This window comes from Monomorium pharaonis, chromosome 4 (assembly GCF_013373865.1).
Source record: "Monomorium pharaonis isolate MP-MQ-018 chromosome 4, ASM1337386v2, whole genome shotgun sequence".
NCBI lineage: Eukaryota > Metazoa > Arthropoda > Insecta > Hymenoptera > Formicidae > Monomorium > Monomorium pharaonis.
Window position 1 is genome coordinate 11,678,653 of NC_050470.1, and position 15,048 is coordinate 11,693,700.

General features: G+C 27.2%; 1 protein-coding gene and 1 pseudogene across 3 annotated transcripts; one reads left to right on the forward strand and one right to left on the reverse strand.

Moving 5' to 3' along the window:
• Window positions 1-929: 929 nt before the first annotated feature.
• On the reverse strand, window positions 930-11,015 carry LOC118645013 (probable cytochrome P450 305a1). 3 transcript variants are annotated; one of them, XM_036285237.1, is made up of 9 exons: window positions 10,890-11,014; window positions 9,108-9,343; window positions 7,897-8,151; window positions 7,178-7,418; window positions 6,895-7,054; window positions 6,691-6,811; window positions 6,300-6,480; window positions 3,551-3,810; window positions 930-1,167 (listed from the first exon to the last, which is right to left on the reverse strand). In XM_036285237.1, exons 2-9 carry the CDS (start codon window positions 9,190-9,192, stop codon window positions 989-991), a joined length of 1,482 nt encoding a protein of 493 aa, XP_036141130.1. In that variant the 5' UTR covers window positions 9,193-9,343; window positions 10,890-11,014; the 3' UTR covers window positions 930-988. The 3 variants fall into 3 exon arrangements, with proteins under 3 accessions (XP_036141130.1, XP_036141132.1, XP_036141131.1); XM_036285238.1 differs by having other exon boundaries at window positions 998-1,167; window positions 3,610-3,810; window positions 10,890-11,015; XM_036285239.1 differs by lacking the exon at window positions 9,108-9,343.
• A 977-nt stretch (window positions 11,016-11,992) lies between these two features.
• LOC118645198 lies at window positions 11,993-14,632 on the forward strand (annotated as a pseudogene).
• The last annotated feature ends 416 nt before the right edge of the window (window positions 14,633-15,048 follow it).

Sequence of the window (15,048 nt, forward strand, 5' to 3'; positions counted from 1 at the left end):
TATTGTGGTGCTTTACGCGCTTTACAAGCTTGTTTAAATAGAGATGGCATTAGAGAAAATACTAATAGATCATGTGTGAATATTTAAGTCGGTATAGAGTGAAAAGAATGGAAAGAGATCCATTTCAAGTATTATTAAATGATATAAAATATATATATTTTGGAAATTAAGATTGAAAATAATGATTGTGCAATTTAATTTTTTCTACATTAATAATAAAAATTAAAAAATTATAGATTTCTTACTGATCAATATTTAAAAAAATATGTTTTTTTTGTAAAAGAAACCTATTTTCAAAGTTTGAACTAAATTGGAGATTGGACGTTTTCGGAACTATTGCCGATATTTTAAAAATATTTTTATTAAAATTTTATTTTATTTTATTAATAATATTTTCTTTCTGTTATTAAAGAAATTAATAAATGAGAATAAATCGAAGAATTAAATTATTTGGGTCGATAGTTCAAAGTCATTCATACATATCATTAATACGATTTTGTATATATTTCTTTCATAGATTTGGAAATTTTTTTCCAAAAATGAATTACACGTATTAATATCAGTTTATAAATTAGACTTTATACAAAGGATACAAAACTTTTTTTCAGAATGCTTTTTTTATTAATATAATTTGTATCTGGATGTGCAATTATAAACAGTTCACAAAGTTAATCTTTTTTTCTAAGCAATCTTAGTTCTAATTACACAATATTAAGTGTTATATATTTAAGTATTATTAGTATTTTTTTAAGTTAAAATAGAATAATTATGAATAATTATGAATTTAATAATTTAGTAATTAGATAATTTAATTGTATATTTGTATAATTTTTTTAAAATATAAATGTATTATTTAAATACAAAACTTATGCCGGTTTAAAAAAATTATAGTCAAATTTACAAATTAATATTTATTAATCTGATAAAATTAATTGAAAACGTTTTTTAAACAAGAAACTCATTTAAGTAAATATTGTATAATGTTATTTTATCTCCGAACAATTAACATTTTATAAGGCTTCAGTTCACGCATCAATCCGGTAATAAATTCCCCTTTAATGTATCCTTTACCTGGTTCCGGAAGTAAACAATATTTCTGCATTATCCCGACAAATATGAGAAATATTGCTGATCTTGCCATAATTTCTCCAAGACATCTTCTCTTTCCTATGGAAAAGGAAAAAAATTACTTCTTTTAGATCATAAAATATGAATGAGAGTAATTAATTCACGAATTTTCAGTTTGATCAAAATTAGTTAATTAACGAGTAGAGAATATAAGCGTTAAATTAAGAAAATTAGCTTCAATATTCCAATAACTTGATAAAAGTAATCAAGGAACTATGTGAAGCCTAAACTATATTAATATCTAGTTTTAGTCATTTCGGGATCAAGAAAATGGCGACGATACTAAGGCTTGTTTCTACCAACGTAGATTAACTTTAATCTCGATTTAACTTACTTCCCACAAAACATAAAAATATACTCAGTACATACATTGTACATACATTTATGTATATTACATATTCCAGGTATATACTTTCTTCATGTTATTTATATACAATGAATGTGAAATGTATGTGCAAATGAAACTGGGTTAATGTACATAGAAGATTCATAGTATATACATATGTATGTAATATGTACATTGTATGTATGTATATTCTGTATATACATTATTATATGTAATATGTATATATTATATATATACATTTGTACACACATTAGATAGTATATTGTATATATATTCCATGTATATACTTGATGCAATATACATACAAAGAATGTAAAATGTATATGCAAATAAAACCAGATGTGTATCTAAATATATCCCACAAAACAATTTGATATACAATGTATATACATTTATGTGTGTTGTATATACTATGGTTCTGTATTACACCGTACATCCATTGCATATGAAATGTTACAAGGAAAATATCCATTGCAGATCGGAAGTATATACACATGTATATGATTCGTATATTACATGTATATACATAATGTATGTCCATTTATCATTCATTTTATAAACATAACATGAACATAGAATGTACATAATACATGCATAATATTATACATATGTCCATAGTATATATACATAAGATGTACATAGAATACACATGATACAAATTTGTGGAGATTGTGTGTTGGTACGGTACCGTACTCGAGGCACGGTAGCTAATAAAAATGAGATTCGAGATCTGATTGCGGAGTTGCAAGTAACCTCCTTATATATTCAAGAGAGAATCACTTGACTCCGGAGAAAGGGCTAAGTTGCACCGTCTAGCGGTGATTGCGAGAATTACTCCTTACGCGTGAGCGTACAAGTTCATGTTATAAAGGAAAAATATCTTGCATATGAAATGTACATACATTTAACATTGTGCGCTGTATATACATACTAAATACATTAATGGATATGCATTTTACATACCATAATGTATATTCGAATCATGTATGTGAGATGTATATACATTTAACATTGTATGCTGTATATACATATCAAATACATTAATGGATATACACTTTATATACCATAATGTATATTCGAATCATGTATGTGAGATGTATATACATTTAACATTGTACGCTGTATATACATATCAAATACATTAATGGATATACACTTTATATACAAGATATTTTTTTCACATTATGAAAAAAAAATGCATATACATAGAATATCCGATGTTATATGGGTTATCTCATTTTAGTTCCAAAAATTAGAAAAAGATGAAGAGAAAGTTAATCCAAGATTAAAGTTAATCTACGTTGGTAGAAATGGGCTTAAATGTGATTCTACTTTTATTAGTGTTAATGATTTCCATCATTAGTATATTAGTAACGGAAATCAACCTACACGGAAAAAATTTTCTCTTAAAAATTATCCTGAAAATCGTGGTAATTGTGGGACAACGTAAACTTTGAAGAATTTTACTATACTTTTGACAAAATTTACTAAAATTTTAATAAAATTTGGCAAAATTTTGTAAATTTTACTATACTTCTAACAAAATTTACTAAAACTTTGCTCAATTTTATTAAAATTTTACTAAATTTTAGTAAATTTTAGTAAATTTTGTTAAAAGTATGGTAAAATTCTTCAAAGTTTACGTTGTCTCACAATTACCACGATTTTCAGGGTAATTTTTAAGAGAAAATTCTTTCCGCGTACGCGCTAAATATACTGTCATCATTATTTTCTTGATTCCAAAATATAGTTGAAACCGAATATTTAGCGCGATTCATTTTTCATACAAAAGTCATAAATTAGCGATCTAGACTATCTAGAGTTCTAGAGCATATAAATATTTATGATAATTTGCTAGTCGTACTATAAAGTACATAAAAAGAAAATAAGTAAATCTTAATTACACACATGCATTACGATGTGATACAAGAATGACTTAAGTGCAATTAGGCTTAAATATAAGTGATTATTTTTGTTTCACAAAAGTTTTTACGACGTTTAAGTTTTTTATAACTGTTTTGTTATGCAAAAACTTTATAAAAATTCTTTTTATAAATTTTATAATAATTTTCTGACCTTTGCCGAACAATATAAGGTTTTCTGGTGTTTGATATATGCCATCCTTGTTTATATACCTCTCCGGTCTAAATGAGATTGGGTCAGGATATAATTCCGGGTCCATATTGTTGCTTTCCGCATTCAGAAGAACCATAGTATCTTTTGGTATCTTGTAACCATCAAGGATTGTATCTTCGACAGTGCGATGTGGTGGCAATATAGGTCCCACGTTCCGGATGCGTTGACTTTCGGTCATTATCGCTTCCGTGTAGGGCATTCTGTAATTAATTCGAAATTTGACATGTAATAAACCGAACGTTTGAATAATTTTTTACATAAAAAGTCTATAAATGAAATAATTTTCCTCTAAAAATAATAATTAGATACAACATATGATACAATATATGTGCATAGGTTCTTTACACAGCACAACACTGAACAGAATCCTTTTAACTTTTGCAAAGTGTTACAGAAAACATCTTATAAACTTCTTATTTATGTATCAGATACGCAAAAATATCCGCTGTTTTATCAGAAACACATTTATTAAATGTTACACAATTATCTTTGACAAGGAAACGGTCGAAAGTGTCCCTCACCGATTTTAATGAGCTGTGGATATGTTGTAGAGCATAAAAAAATATTACACCTATATTTTTTAGCGGCATATTTCGGCGTTTAAGAGTTGAAACCATTCCTTGAAAATAATGAACTATTTCACTTTTGGCGGATATTTTTAAAAATATAAAGTTTATGAAAAAATGTTCTATACAAAAGTTTTATACTCTCTTCACAATAATAAAGTTGTTTTTCAAAAACTTAAAATTTTTTTTATTTACTCTCACATGCGCCTCTTATTTTACAAAATTTTAAAACTTTGTAACAATAAAAATTATAGAGTATTAAAAGCTAAATCCATTTATATATAATTATACATAACCCATACAGCACAAAAGCTTGCAGCAACATTGCTGCAACGTTGCAACATTGCATATTGCGATGTAATGTTTCAGAGATATTGCAAAGACATTATTTTACAATATTACTTCAGCAATGATGCAGCAACATTTTAAAATATTATTAAAATAGTGAAAATAGATAAAATTAATATTCAATACAGTTTGAATAAATTAATATATATAACTTTTCAAAAATAATGTAAAAGTGATCGTTCTATATTATTTAAAATTTTTCATCTATGGAAATACATGCATTCTGGAGTAGTTTTAATTTGTGTGTAAAACTATTATTATGTAGATTTGTGTATAACAGAGTACAAGGTTATTCAAAATTATTTTAAATAACTGTATTTTTTAATTTAACAAGTACAGAGTGATTATACCCAGCAAACACAAAGTTACATGTAACGTGCTTGTTAGTTGTAATTTCCCACTCAATAATATAATTGCAATATAACACACGTGTTATATTACAATTACATTGTTGAGTGGGAAATTACAACTAACAGGTACGTTACATGTAACTTGGTGTTTGGTGGGTAGTGACATCAACCAAACGATCATCCGATCAATTCTAACTATATTTTGAATTTAACAACAGAGTGATTACGTCAACCAAAAGATAAATTTTGTAAGTTTTGTCTCTCTCATCTTATAATGTACTTATATAAGATAAAAGACAAAACTTGCAAAGTTTATCTTTTGGTTGAAGTTTCACTAATCACTCTGTATTTGTTAAATTCAAAATAGTTATTTAAAATTAGATAAATTATTTTAAATAATCTTTTTCTGAATATTGCATACATATTTTACTGCAATATTGCTAAAATATTACGTAACAATATTTCTAAAAGCGGACATTTACCATTGCTGCAATCTTGCAGCAACCTTGCAGCAACATTTCACAACGTTTATGCAATATTGCAATCTTGCGTTGAAATGTTGCCACAATGTTGCTGCAATCTTTCTGTGCTGTATGGGCTGTATGGTACACTTTTTAGAAATAATGATAATATCGGAATAAAATCTGTAATGTTGCAATTATGTGGCTGTATTTTAAAATATTTAAGCAAAATTCAAGTATTTATATTCTATTTTAAAACAATAACAATATGGCAAATTATCATATAATAATAAAATATTTACAAAGTATGATATAATCGTAAATTATCATTATTGAAAATAGGAATTGTTATATTTTATTTTACAAACATTCCATAAGAAAATGTTAAAATAATGTTTTTAATAAACAATACTAAAATTGTTTGAAAATAACTCAAGATCATAACCTTTACAACGTGTATAAAGGTCATGGTGTTATCTGAGTTAAAGAACAGATAAGATTAATATTTTTAAATTTTATATAGATTTATTTAAAAAATTACATAAAATCGCCAATTAATTAATAAAAATATTGATCAGGACTCTCATCTCTAGAACACATATCAAGGTTAATGTCATTAAGTCGATATTTTCTAAATTAAATATTATAATTACGAAAACTACTACATTTGATATAGTAAAAGTCATCCAGGTAACACATAATTATCACGATAAAAGTAAAATGATATTAATTTAACTGATTGTGAGTCTTAACATCAAATTTTAATCAAATTGACGTCATTTTAACTTTATTATAATAATTTTGGTTACTTTGGCATTATCTAATTCTCCGAATTTATGTTTTTAAACTTTTATTTTTAGCTTATGTTTAAAAAATACTATTCAAAAAACAACGATATGCCGATATTGGTACTTTTCTTCTATTAGAAAAAGCAATTGTACTTTTCTTAAAAACATAAAATTACTTCTTTCTGTCTTCTAAAGTGGGCACCCTATGGGGACCAATCACAGCGTCGATCTCCTCGTGTAATCTGCGTTGCACGTCCTGATGATTAGCTATTTGAAAGAAGAGAATATCCAATGTCGCTGTCGTAGTGCCGGTACCGGCGATGAAAAAGTCAATTAATGTCACAATTAGATTACCATCTGAAAAGAACAAAATAGATGTGCTCGTGCGTATAATGGGCGTTTTTCTAGCTCATAAAAATAATGCTTTCTCTCGTATGCATGACGCTTTCATTAATGCACCGACGAAGCATGCGAAGCAAAGAGTTAATTTCGCCACGAATATCCGAAAGAATTGTTGCGACATTTTCTGGACTTTTCTTGGTAAAAGAAAGTAATTGAAGCTTGCACCTTCATACACATTGGCTTTGTCTGGCTGTCCTTTGCTGTTGTGCATCTCCTTGATGAACAAATCGATAAAGTCGGCTTCGTTCCCTTCAATGTATCGCTTTTTGTGTTCAGTGATATTGTCCTGCAGACACAAAATACGAAATAGTCAATTAGTCAGTAAATAAGAAGTTAAAATTTAAATTTGAGATCATCGAGGTCGCGCACCATTAGGAAGCTCTTCAGTTCGTCATTTATCCTGAGGTGCATGTTATAGCCTGACATCTCTGGTGCGATATAGCGTAACCAAGGAAAAGCGGACAGAATCCCCCCGGTCGTATCGAACTGTATTGAACGATGATCCATCAGTTGTATGAACCTCTGTAACCTAAAAGCATCGTAAAACCAATGAACGCGATCACAACTAATTTCCTTCCTCGATTTCTCGATAATAAATCCGCGGAAGTAGAAAAAGATATTTTTCGATTTTTTCGACAATAATTTTACATACCTTGAAGGATTAGCAGATGCCCTTGTTCCTGAGACCAGCATCCAAAGAACATTAATCAGAGCGGGCGCGAATACGGGTCGTAAACGTCGCACGCCACCGTCTCCCAGTTTTTCTATCATGATCGCTAATTCATCCACGAACAGGTCCATCATCGCTGGTTTAGCGAAACCGACATTTCTCAGAGCACGTGCAGTCCAATTGTGCAATTCTTTCCATTCCGGACCATCGTTCATCGTGAGCCCTAATACCAAAGATTTTTTTATTAATTCATATTTAACAATCTTTATAATTATTTATTAAGATTATATGACTCTTTATTTATAACAACGTTTATAATTATTTGACTCTTGCATGAGTCAAATTTAATCGAAAGGTTTCCTACAAAATCTAAATAAGTCCACTCCCTAAATGACAATAAATATATATTATCACTAATTTACAATATCTCTAGATCTCACATAACTCATACAGAGGTCATAAAATTACTTATAAAGATATATTAAGAATTTTCGACAAGGGCGAGATGTAATAAATGCACGCTTAGATAAATAATGTAAAGTATAAAAATCTAATCTTTCTTTCTTATTCAATAAAAAATATTGACATTGATTTTTTTGAATACAATTTGTTATATATGTTATTGAAATATAAAAAAATGTTTAAGTCGATTTTCAATCAAAGATTTAGTATTCGACGAATTTCGATTGAGGATTCGTTACCTTTTTTCATTCCCAGATTTCGTAGCTTCGTAAACTCATTAAAAGGACGCCCGTCGTACTTTTCGTTAACGCAGATTTGTTGCACGAGCTTGCTATCCGAAACAGCGATCGTATACATACTACCTAGTTGCAAACCTATGACGCCACTGTTATACATTTTACTGAGTTCCATAAGAGCCAAATATTTTGCACCAAGTTTTTTCTCTAATCTTTGTAAGTACAACTGATTTCCAATAATCGGCCAAGGAAAGGGACCTGAAATTAAATTACGGATTTTTGAATGTAGAAATTATATAAGATATTTAATGATTGCGACAGGTGCAAGGTATCTTAAAATATTCTCCTTCTGTTCATACGATACTAATTGTTGCAAAAAATTTTTCAAAGAAATATAGTCAATCAGAGATCAAATAATCACCTGTCATGCGGTCACTAACACTACGTTTGGGTGACAGCGTTAGTGATTTAACAGATTTACAAACATGTGGCTGTTTAAATCTAATCTCCGATTGACCGGCTTTAAGTTTTGTGATATATATCTCAAAGTTTCATTCTACAATGAAGATTTAAATTTGAAGCTGTAACTCAATTGAGTATTTTTGTAATAGGTGGATCTGTAATAGGTGTAGTAAGCCTTAAGTCGTAAAGAATTCAATATTCCCTGCATATTCATTGTAGACCATGACAAAAACTACTTTTTGAAATAAAAACAAATAACTTTTATTTAATTTTTTTGAGAATTATTTTATTACTGTATTTTAATTGATGAATTTCGAGAGTCTCTTTCTCCCACCTCTTTCTATGTGTGTGTGTGTGGGGGGGGAGGGCGCACATTTTATTATTAGGTATATTTTTAACGTTATATTTACTTGTATGTTACAATTATTTTAATAGATTACAAGTACTAAGTGAAAACATACAGAAGAAGTGCTAAGTATATTTTAAGTATAATAATAATAACGAAACTTATTGTCGCCAGTGGTAATTAAACAATTAAGAATAACGGATTTGTAATCAATCAAACTGGCATAGATTTATTTAAAATCTACAAAGTTTCAGCCTTCTATTGGGTCCTTATCAAGTAAAAAACTCTATGTTCTTAAATTACAAGTAGTAAAAAGTAAAATTGTATTGCAGTCAAAAATATAACAGTCATTGTTGGTGAGAAGTCAAAGTGACACTCAGTGAGAAAATTAAGGAAATTAAATTACCTGGTGGTAATTGATTTGATTTCTGACGCAACGCGAAAGCAATGAGAAGAATGGTTAAGAGCACCAGAGTCACGGTCACAATCATCGTGTTTCGTTTTTTCTTTATTGTCCCAAGTACGTATTTTCCAAAATAAAATTGTTACGTTCCGTTCGGCTGGTTCGGTGACGAGTTTTAAATAGTAGAAGTCTTGAATCGATCTTGATATTGATTCGTCTAATCAATAATGTCCACGTGTCTAGTTTGATTAAATATAGAGTTAATTTTTAATAAGATTTGTTGGTATGACTTTACTTATGTTCTAACTTATTTGCCTTCAAGTATACTTGATAAAATGTGATAGATTAAGCATTGCGCAGGCCTGTGTGTGTCGTCATTTTCCTGTAAAATACCAGATAAGTGCAAAAATATATGTGCAATGAGCAACAACTCTGACATTTGCTTCACATAATATTAGTCATGGACACATATCTTTGCAATTATCTGTAGTATTTTAGTACAAAATAATAATATATAGACAATTCTGCAAATCATTATTTTCTATTAGAAATATCTATTAGAAACATTGAATATAAAGACATGACAAATAAATGACAATGATTACATAAGAAAGTGATAATATGAAAGGTATACATATATTATATAATGCAGATGTGTAATATTAAAATAGACATGCGTCTATAAAATAACATTTATTAACTATATGACGAAAACTTGTATAAAAATATATATTTCGTAATTATAATCTTGCAAAATATACATATATGTATATAATATATATACTATTGTTGCGCCCGTTAGATCGGTTAGCTGTCCTGGCCGATCATATATTGATTTTTGGAGGAAAGCGTTTAGAGCTGGACAACGCTCTCCTCGAAAAATCAATATATCGATCGCCCAGAACAGCTGATCGATCTAACGGGCGCAACAATATAATATATATAATATATTGTAATTATGTAGAAAGGTGTATTAAAAAAAATAGATGTAGACGTATTGTAAATTACTAATAACAGTTTGCGCAATTAATTTCAAAATAACATTTCAGTAAAATTAGAACAATGTGGTAAATAATCTTAGATATATGTGCAAAATAAAATTTTGAAAAATATTGTTTAATAATTGGAGAAAATACTGGAGAAATATAATTAATCCTATTTCCAGCTTATTTTTCTGAAAAAAAGGCATTTTTAGAATATAACTTTATCATATATTTTACATGAAATGTTGAATTTGTCGTTATAATAAATATATTTAAGGAAAGATTATTATTTCAAAGGTTAAAGGTTATTTTTATAAATTTTTTTTTAAATATACGGGTAATTTATTTTAAACGTTATACGTAATATTCCCTCATGTTTGAAATAGTTTAAGGAAATTTTTTATTCATATAAAATTTGTAAAATAAATGAAAAATAAATAAAAATTAAACACGCATTTGTATATATATAATGTGCCACTTGTTTATTATTCATACTAATTCATAACAAAATGTTTTTTTAAACACAAGAGTACGAACCGCACTATAAATCACAAATAGTTTAGCATGAGTTTGAGTAGAAAACTTGAATTTTACACGGAAAAAAATTACACAGTAAGAATATATAGCTAAATGTCAGATGTATGTTGCTAAAATGTAACTGCCGCATATAAATTTTCACAGCTATAATTAACTACAACTAATCTATTTTTGCTATGTATGAAAAATATTAGATATACGCTATATTCTATCATTTTTTAATTATATTTACATTGATAAGTAGAAATGCACGCAAGTACTTTACCTTTTTGTTTAATTTTATGACCTGGCAAGTACACGAATCAGAGTAATCCCGATCATATGCATAATGTACGGACTTATCGAGTTGACGCGAGAAACACAATTTCTGTTTCCACAAGTTTTCTTTCGCAAATACACGCTACCTTTATACGTTCTTTTAGCGTTATCTTAATGTAAAACTATTATTTTTAAGATAAGCTTATTGCTTTTCGTTTTTTTCATATTGTAGACAACAAATCTTGCTACAATGTATACACTCAGGGCCACTTCAATCAAATTTGATTGACTTTAATTTATTGGAAAAATTGCTAACATGAAGAGTAAAACTAGTTTATTATTAGAACAAAGTAAAAATTCTCTTATTTTTTAAATATTCTATATTTGATTGATTACAGCATTTGATATTATGCTTTTAATATATAAATAAAATTATAATTTTATTATTATTTGATGAATACAAATTACTGATAACATTAATGTCTAATCGCTGATTAATATTAATCGAAATTGATTAAAATTATAATTTTGAACATAAAATAATATACAGAACTATGTAATAGTCTCAGGAAATAATATATAATGTCAGAATTAATCACAATATCTTTGTATATATAATATTATAAAAACTCTTACAAATCTTTATAATATTTCATTAATAAATTATATATATTATTTCTTTAAGTTACTACATATTTCTTTGAGTTACTAAAAAAATGATTTTATAAGTAATCACTAGAATTCCTTATTTAATAACAGAGCTATTATGAGTGATTATAATACCTATAAGAGCCATAATACTATTTTCTCTTTTAATAAATTATGTTATTTATAAAGTACACTGTTAAATAATCTCGTGCAGTCGTGAAGGCATTGTAAATAAGCATGTAAATGTATTAGGTTGTCGCTTTTTGCTAAAACTGATTTATTTTTATTAATTAATTTCTTATTAAATATTGAGAACTTCGCAAAACGTTTTTATTTTAATTTGCTCTACTTGGTAAAACAAGAAGTAGTGCTAGGTATTACTTCTAAGTTTTATATTACTGCTAATAAAAATAACTTTTTAACTAATTTTTGTTTATCTTATTTTTTATAAAATAACAATTCTTTACTGTTATATTTTCTATTGTCACTTTATTAGGAATTGTTTTTCAGATTGCTAAAGGTAAACCACCTGTAGTAGGATATGTTCCGTTTGGCCCTGCACCATGGCTCAAAGATTACATTGGTGGTCCAAATTATCCGTCTGTTCGACCATTTCTAACAAGCATGATAAAACCCGTAAATTTATGGCAAAGAACATGGAATGTTTTATATTACATTTCAAGTGATGTCTTACGACATTACTATTATTTTCCAACTCTTCAACAGTTTGCTGAGAAATTTGTAGGTCACGCGATCAGACCATTACATGAAATAGAAATAGACAGAATTAATATTTTATTACTTAATACTCATGCTGCATTTTCGTCTGGAATTCCCTTACCACCAAACACTTTGGAAATTGCAGGATTGAATGTCCAGGCCGTACAACCAATTTCTGGTGAGGTAGTTGAATCGCTTCCCGAGGTAAGAGAAACTGTTTTTTTTATTTGAGAACTAGCAAAATTAATAAGTGTAAAAATATTTTAGCAAAGAAAAAATTGTATATTCTAAGAAAACGGAATTTCTCAGAAATGGAATGAAATGGAAGCCTAGACCGAATTATGAATTATCTATATCCAAAGATTTCAGAGAACTTACCTTTCCTTTTTAAACTAAGATACATAATTAAGTAAATAGAGCAATTAAATAAAAAATATTATAATTTTTATTTATTAATAAATTATTAATTAATCACACATTATGAGAACATTTCAAGTAGAAGATAAATTTTACACGGTATATATTATTCAAATAACAAAGACAATACAATAGGATTTAATTTTTAACGATGACTTATAAGAAATGTATAAGTTTTATTTAAATAAATTTGATGATGACTTTCTACTTACAATTAGACATCTACTTGAAAATCTATTATTTACGACTGGTTACGACAGTTACTTAGATGTTTTAACTATAAAATACATATTTTTATATATTATTGATTATTCATACGTATCGAATGTTCATTTTATTATTATTTTGCAGGATATACGTGTATTTCTTGATGGAGCAAACAATGGAGCTATCGTAATATCTTTAGGAACAAATGTAAAATGGAAAACTATTGGGTTAGACAAAATCAAGGCCGTTATGCAGGCTTTATCGAAATTGAAGCAACGAGTACTATGGAAATTGGAGATTGAAGTGCCATTTCAAATACCGAACAATACAATGATTGTGAAATGGATGCCACAAAGCAAAGTTTTAAGTATATCCTTTGATTCTTTACATAAGAATTGAGAGTGACCAAAAAATTAAACAACTTTTAAATTAATAAGAAAATTATGTTAAAATTTGAGATAATTTAGAAATAATTAAATACAATGATACAGCAATCTGTAAAAGTTTAAAACTTTTTATATAATATTTTGAACTGTGTCACATATATTCAATAATTTTGTTTTTGCTTACAGTTTTTTCTATCTAAGCTAACTTTAGCTTTTAATTATAGATAAAAAATTGAAATTGGTCTTTTACTTTTAATCTGTTTGTTTATAATAAAAAAGCTTTTTATTAAAACAAAGATTTTTAATAATTTACTTGTGACAAAGTTGTTGACTGAAAAATATTATTTTGTTATGTTAATTAGGATATTTACAATTAATAAAATGTTTACATTAATATAAAATTTATATGATATTATAATGGCTAAAAATTAAAATTTTATAGTATAATAAATTTTTATATTTAGCTCATAAAAATATAAGAACAATTTGGACGCATGGTGGTCTTCTCAGTACGCACGAAGCCATATGGCATGGTGTACCGATAATTGTAATGCCTTTCTTCATGGATCAAAAATCCAATACACAAATATTATTATCTAAAGGCATTGCCGTGTATCTGGATTTTAACACTTTGTCTATGCAAACTATATTAGACGCAGTTGAAGAAATACTTTACAATGAAAGGTATTATACTTCGATTACGTTTTAATATTTAATTTAATAATTATTATTTAAGCTTTAAGCACTAAATTAATAGTATAATTATTAAAAAAATGGTGTAAACTATGATAAAATATGGTAAATAATTGGTTTAAAAGGGTCTAAGATAATTATCTGTTGGTTTAAAATAATTATCTATAAAATGATTAATTTTTGAAATTTGAATTTTGTTTTGTCTTGTCATGTATAGCTATTTCTTTAGTTATGTGTAAGTTTGTATTATATTATTAATAATAAAACATTTTTGTTGCAGTTATATGAAAAACATGAAACTATTATCTAGTGAATTCCGAGATCGGCCAGTACCGCCATTAGATTTAGCAGTTTGGGGTATCGAATACTCTGTTCGTCATCCAAATGGAAGCTTAGCAACACCTCTTAGATCTCAGAGTTGGATGGAACAGAATCTGATCGACGTTTATGCATTTTTATTTCTTAATTTTAGTATAATATTATTAACTATATTCTTTGTAATAAAAATATTGATTATTTTTTTTGTAATCAAATATACGCATTAAAATTGCGTAAAAGCAAACAGGCATAAGCGATTTAAATATTAACAGATTTTGGATGTAATTACGGCAATTCATATTAATTAATTTAAAAAATGAAAATTAATGAACAAATTTAGAAAATATAATATTAATTGTACAAATGTTATATATGCTTTTCTTTCTTTCTTTTTTAGAAAACAATTATAAGAGATATTATAATAAAAAAATACATATTAGCATGTAATTTTATAAAAAAATATTTTTTTTAATTTGTCTTTTTTTATGTTTTAACTAGCTCGTTTATTGATTGTTTCCATAACTTAATTGCATTTCTACATATCAAATTTATTAATTATTTAATTATATTTTATATCACCTAAATATTTTTGCTAAATTTGCTAGTAAAGATTCTGTATTCGATGCCATAATAAATAATTACAATTTTCTGTAAGTAAGAACGATTTTGTTCTTATATATTACATAATGATCTACATTAATTAAATGATCTTTTGCATGCAAATGTTTTCGTTTTTAATGAGAGTAGTAGGGCATGAATAGATACTGAGTATTATGT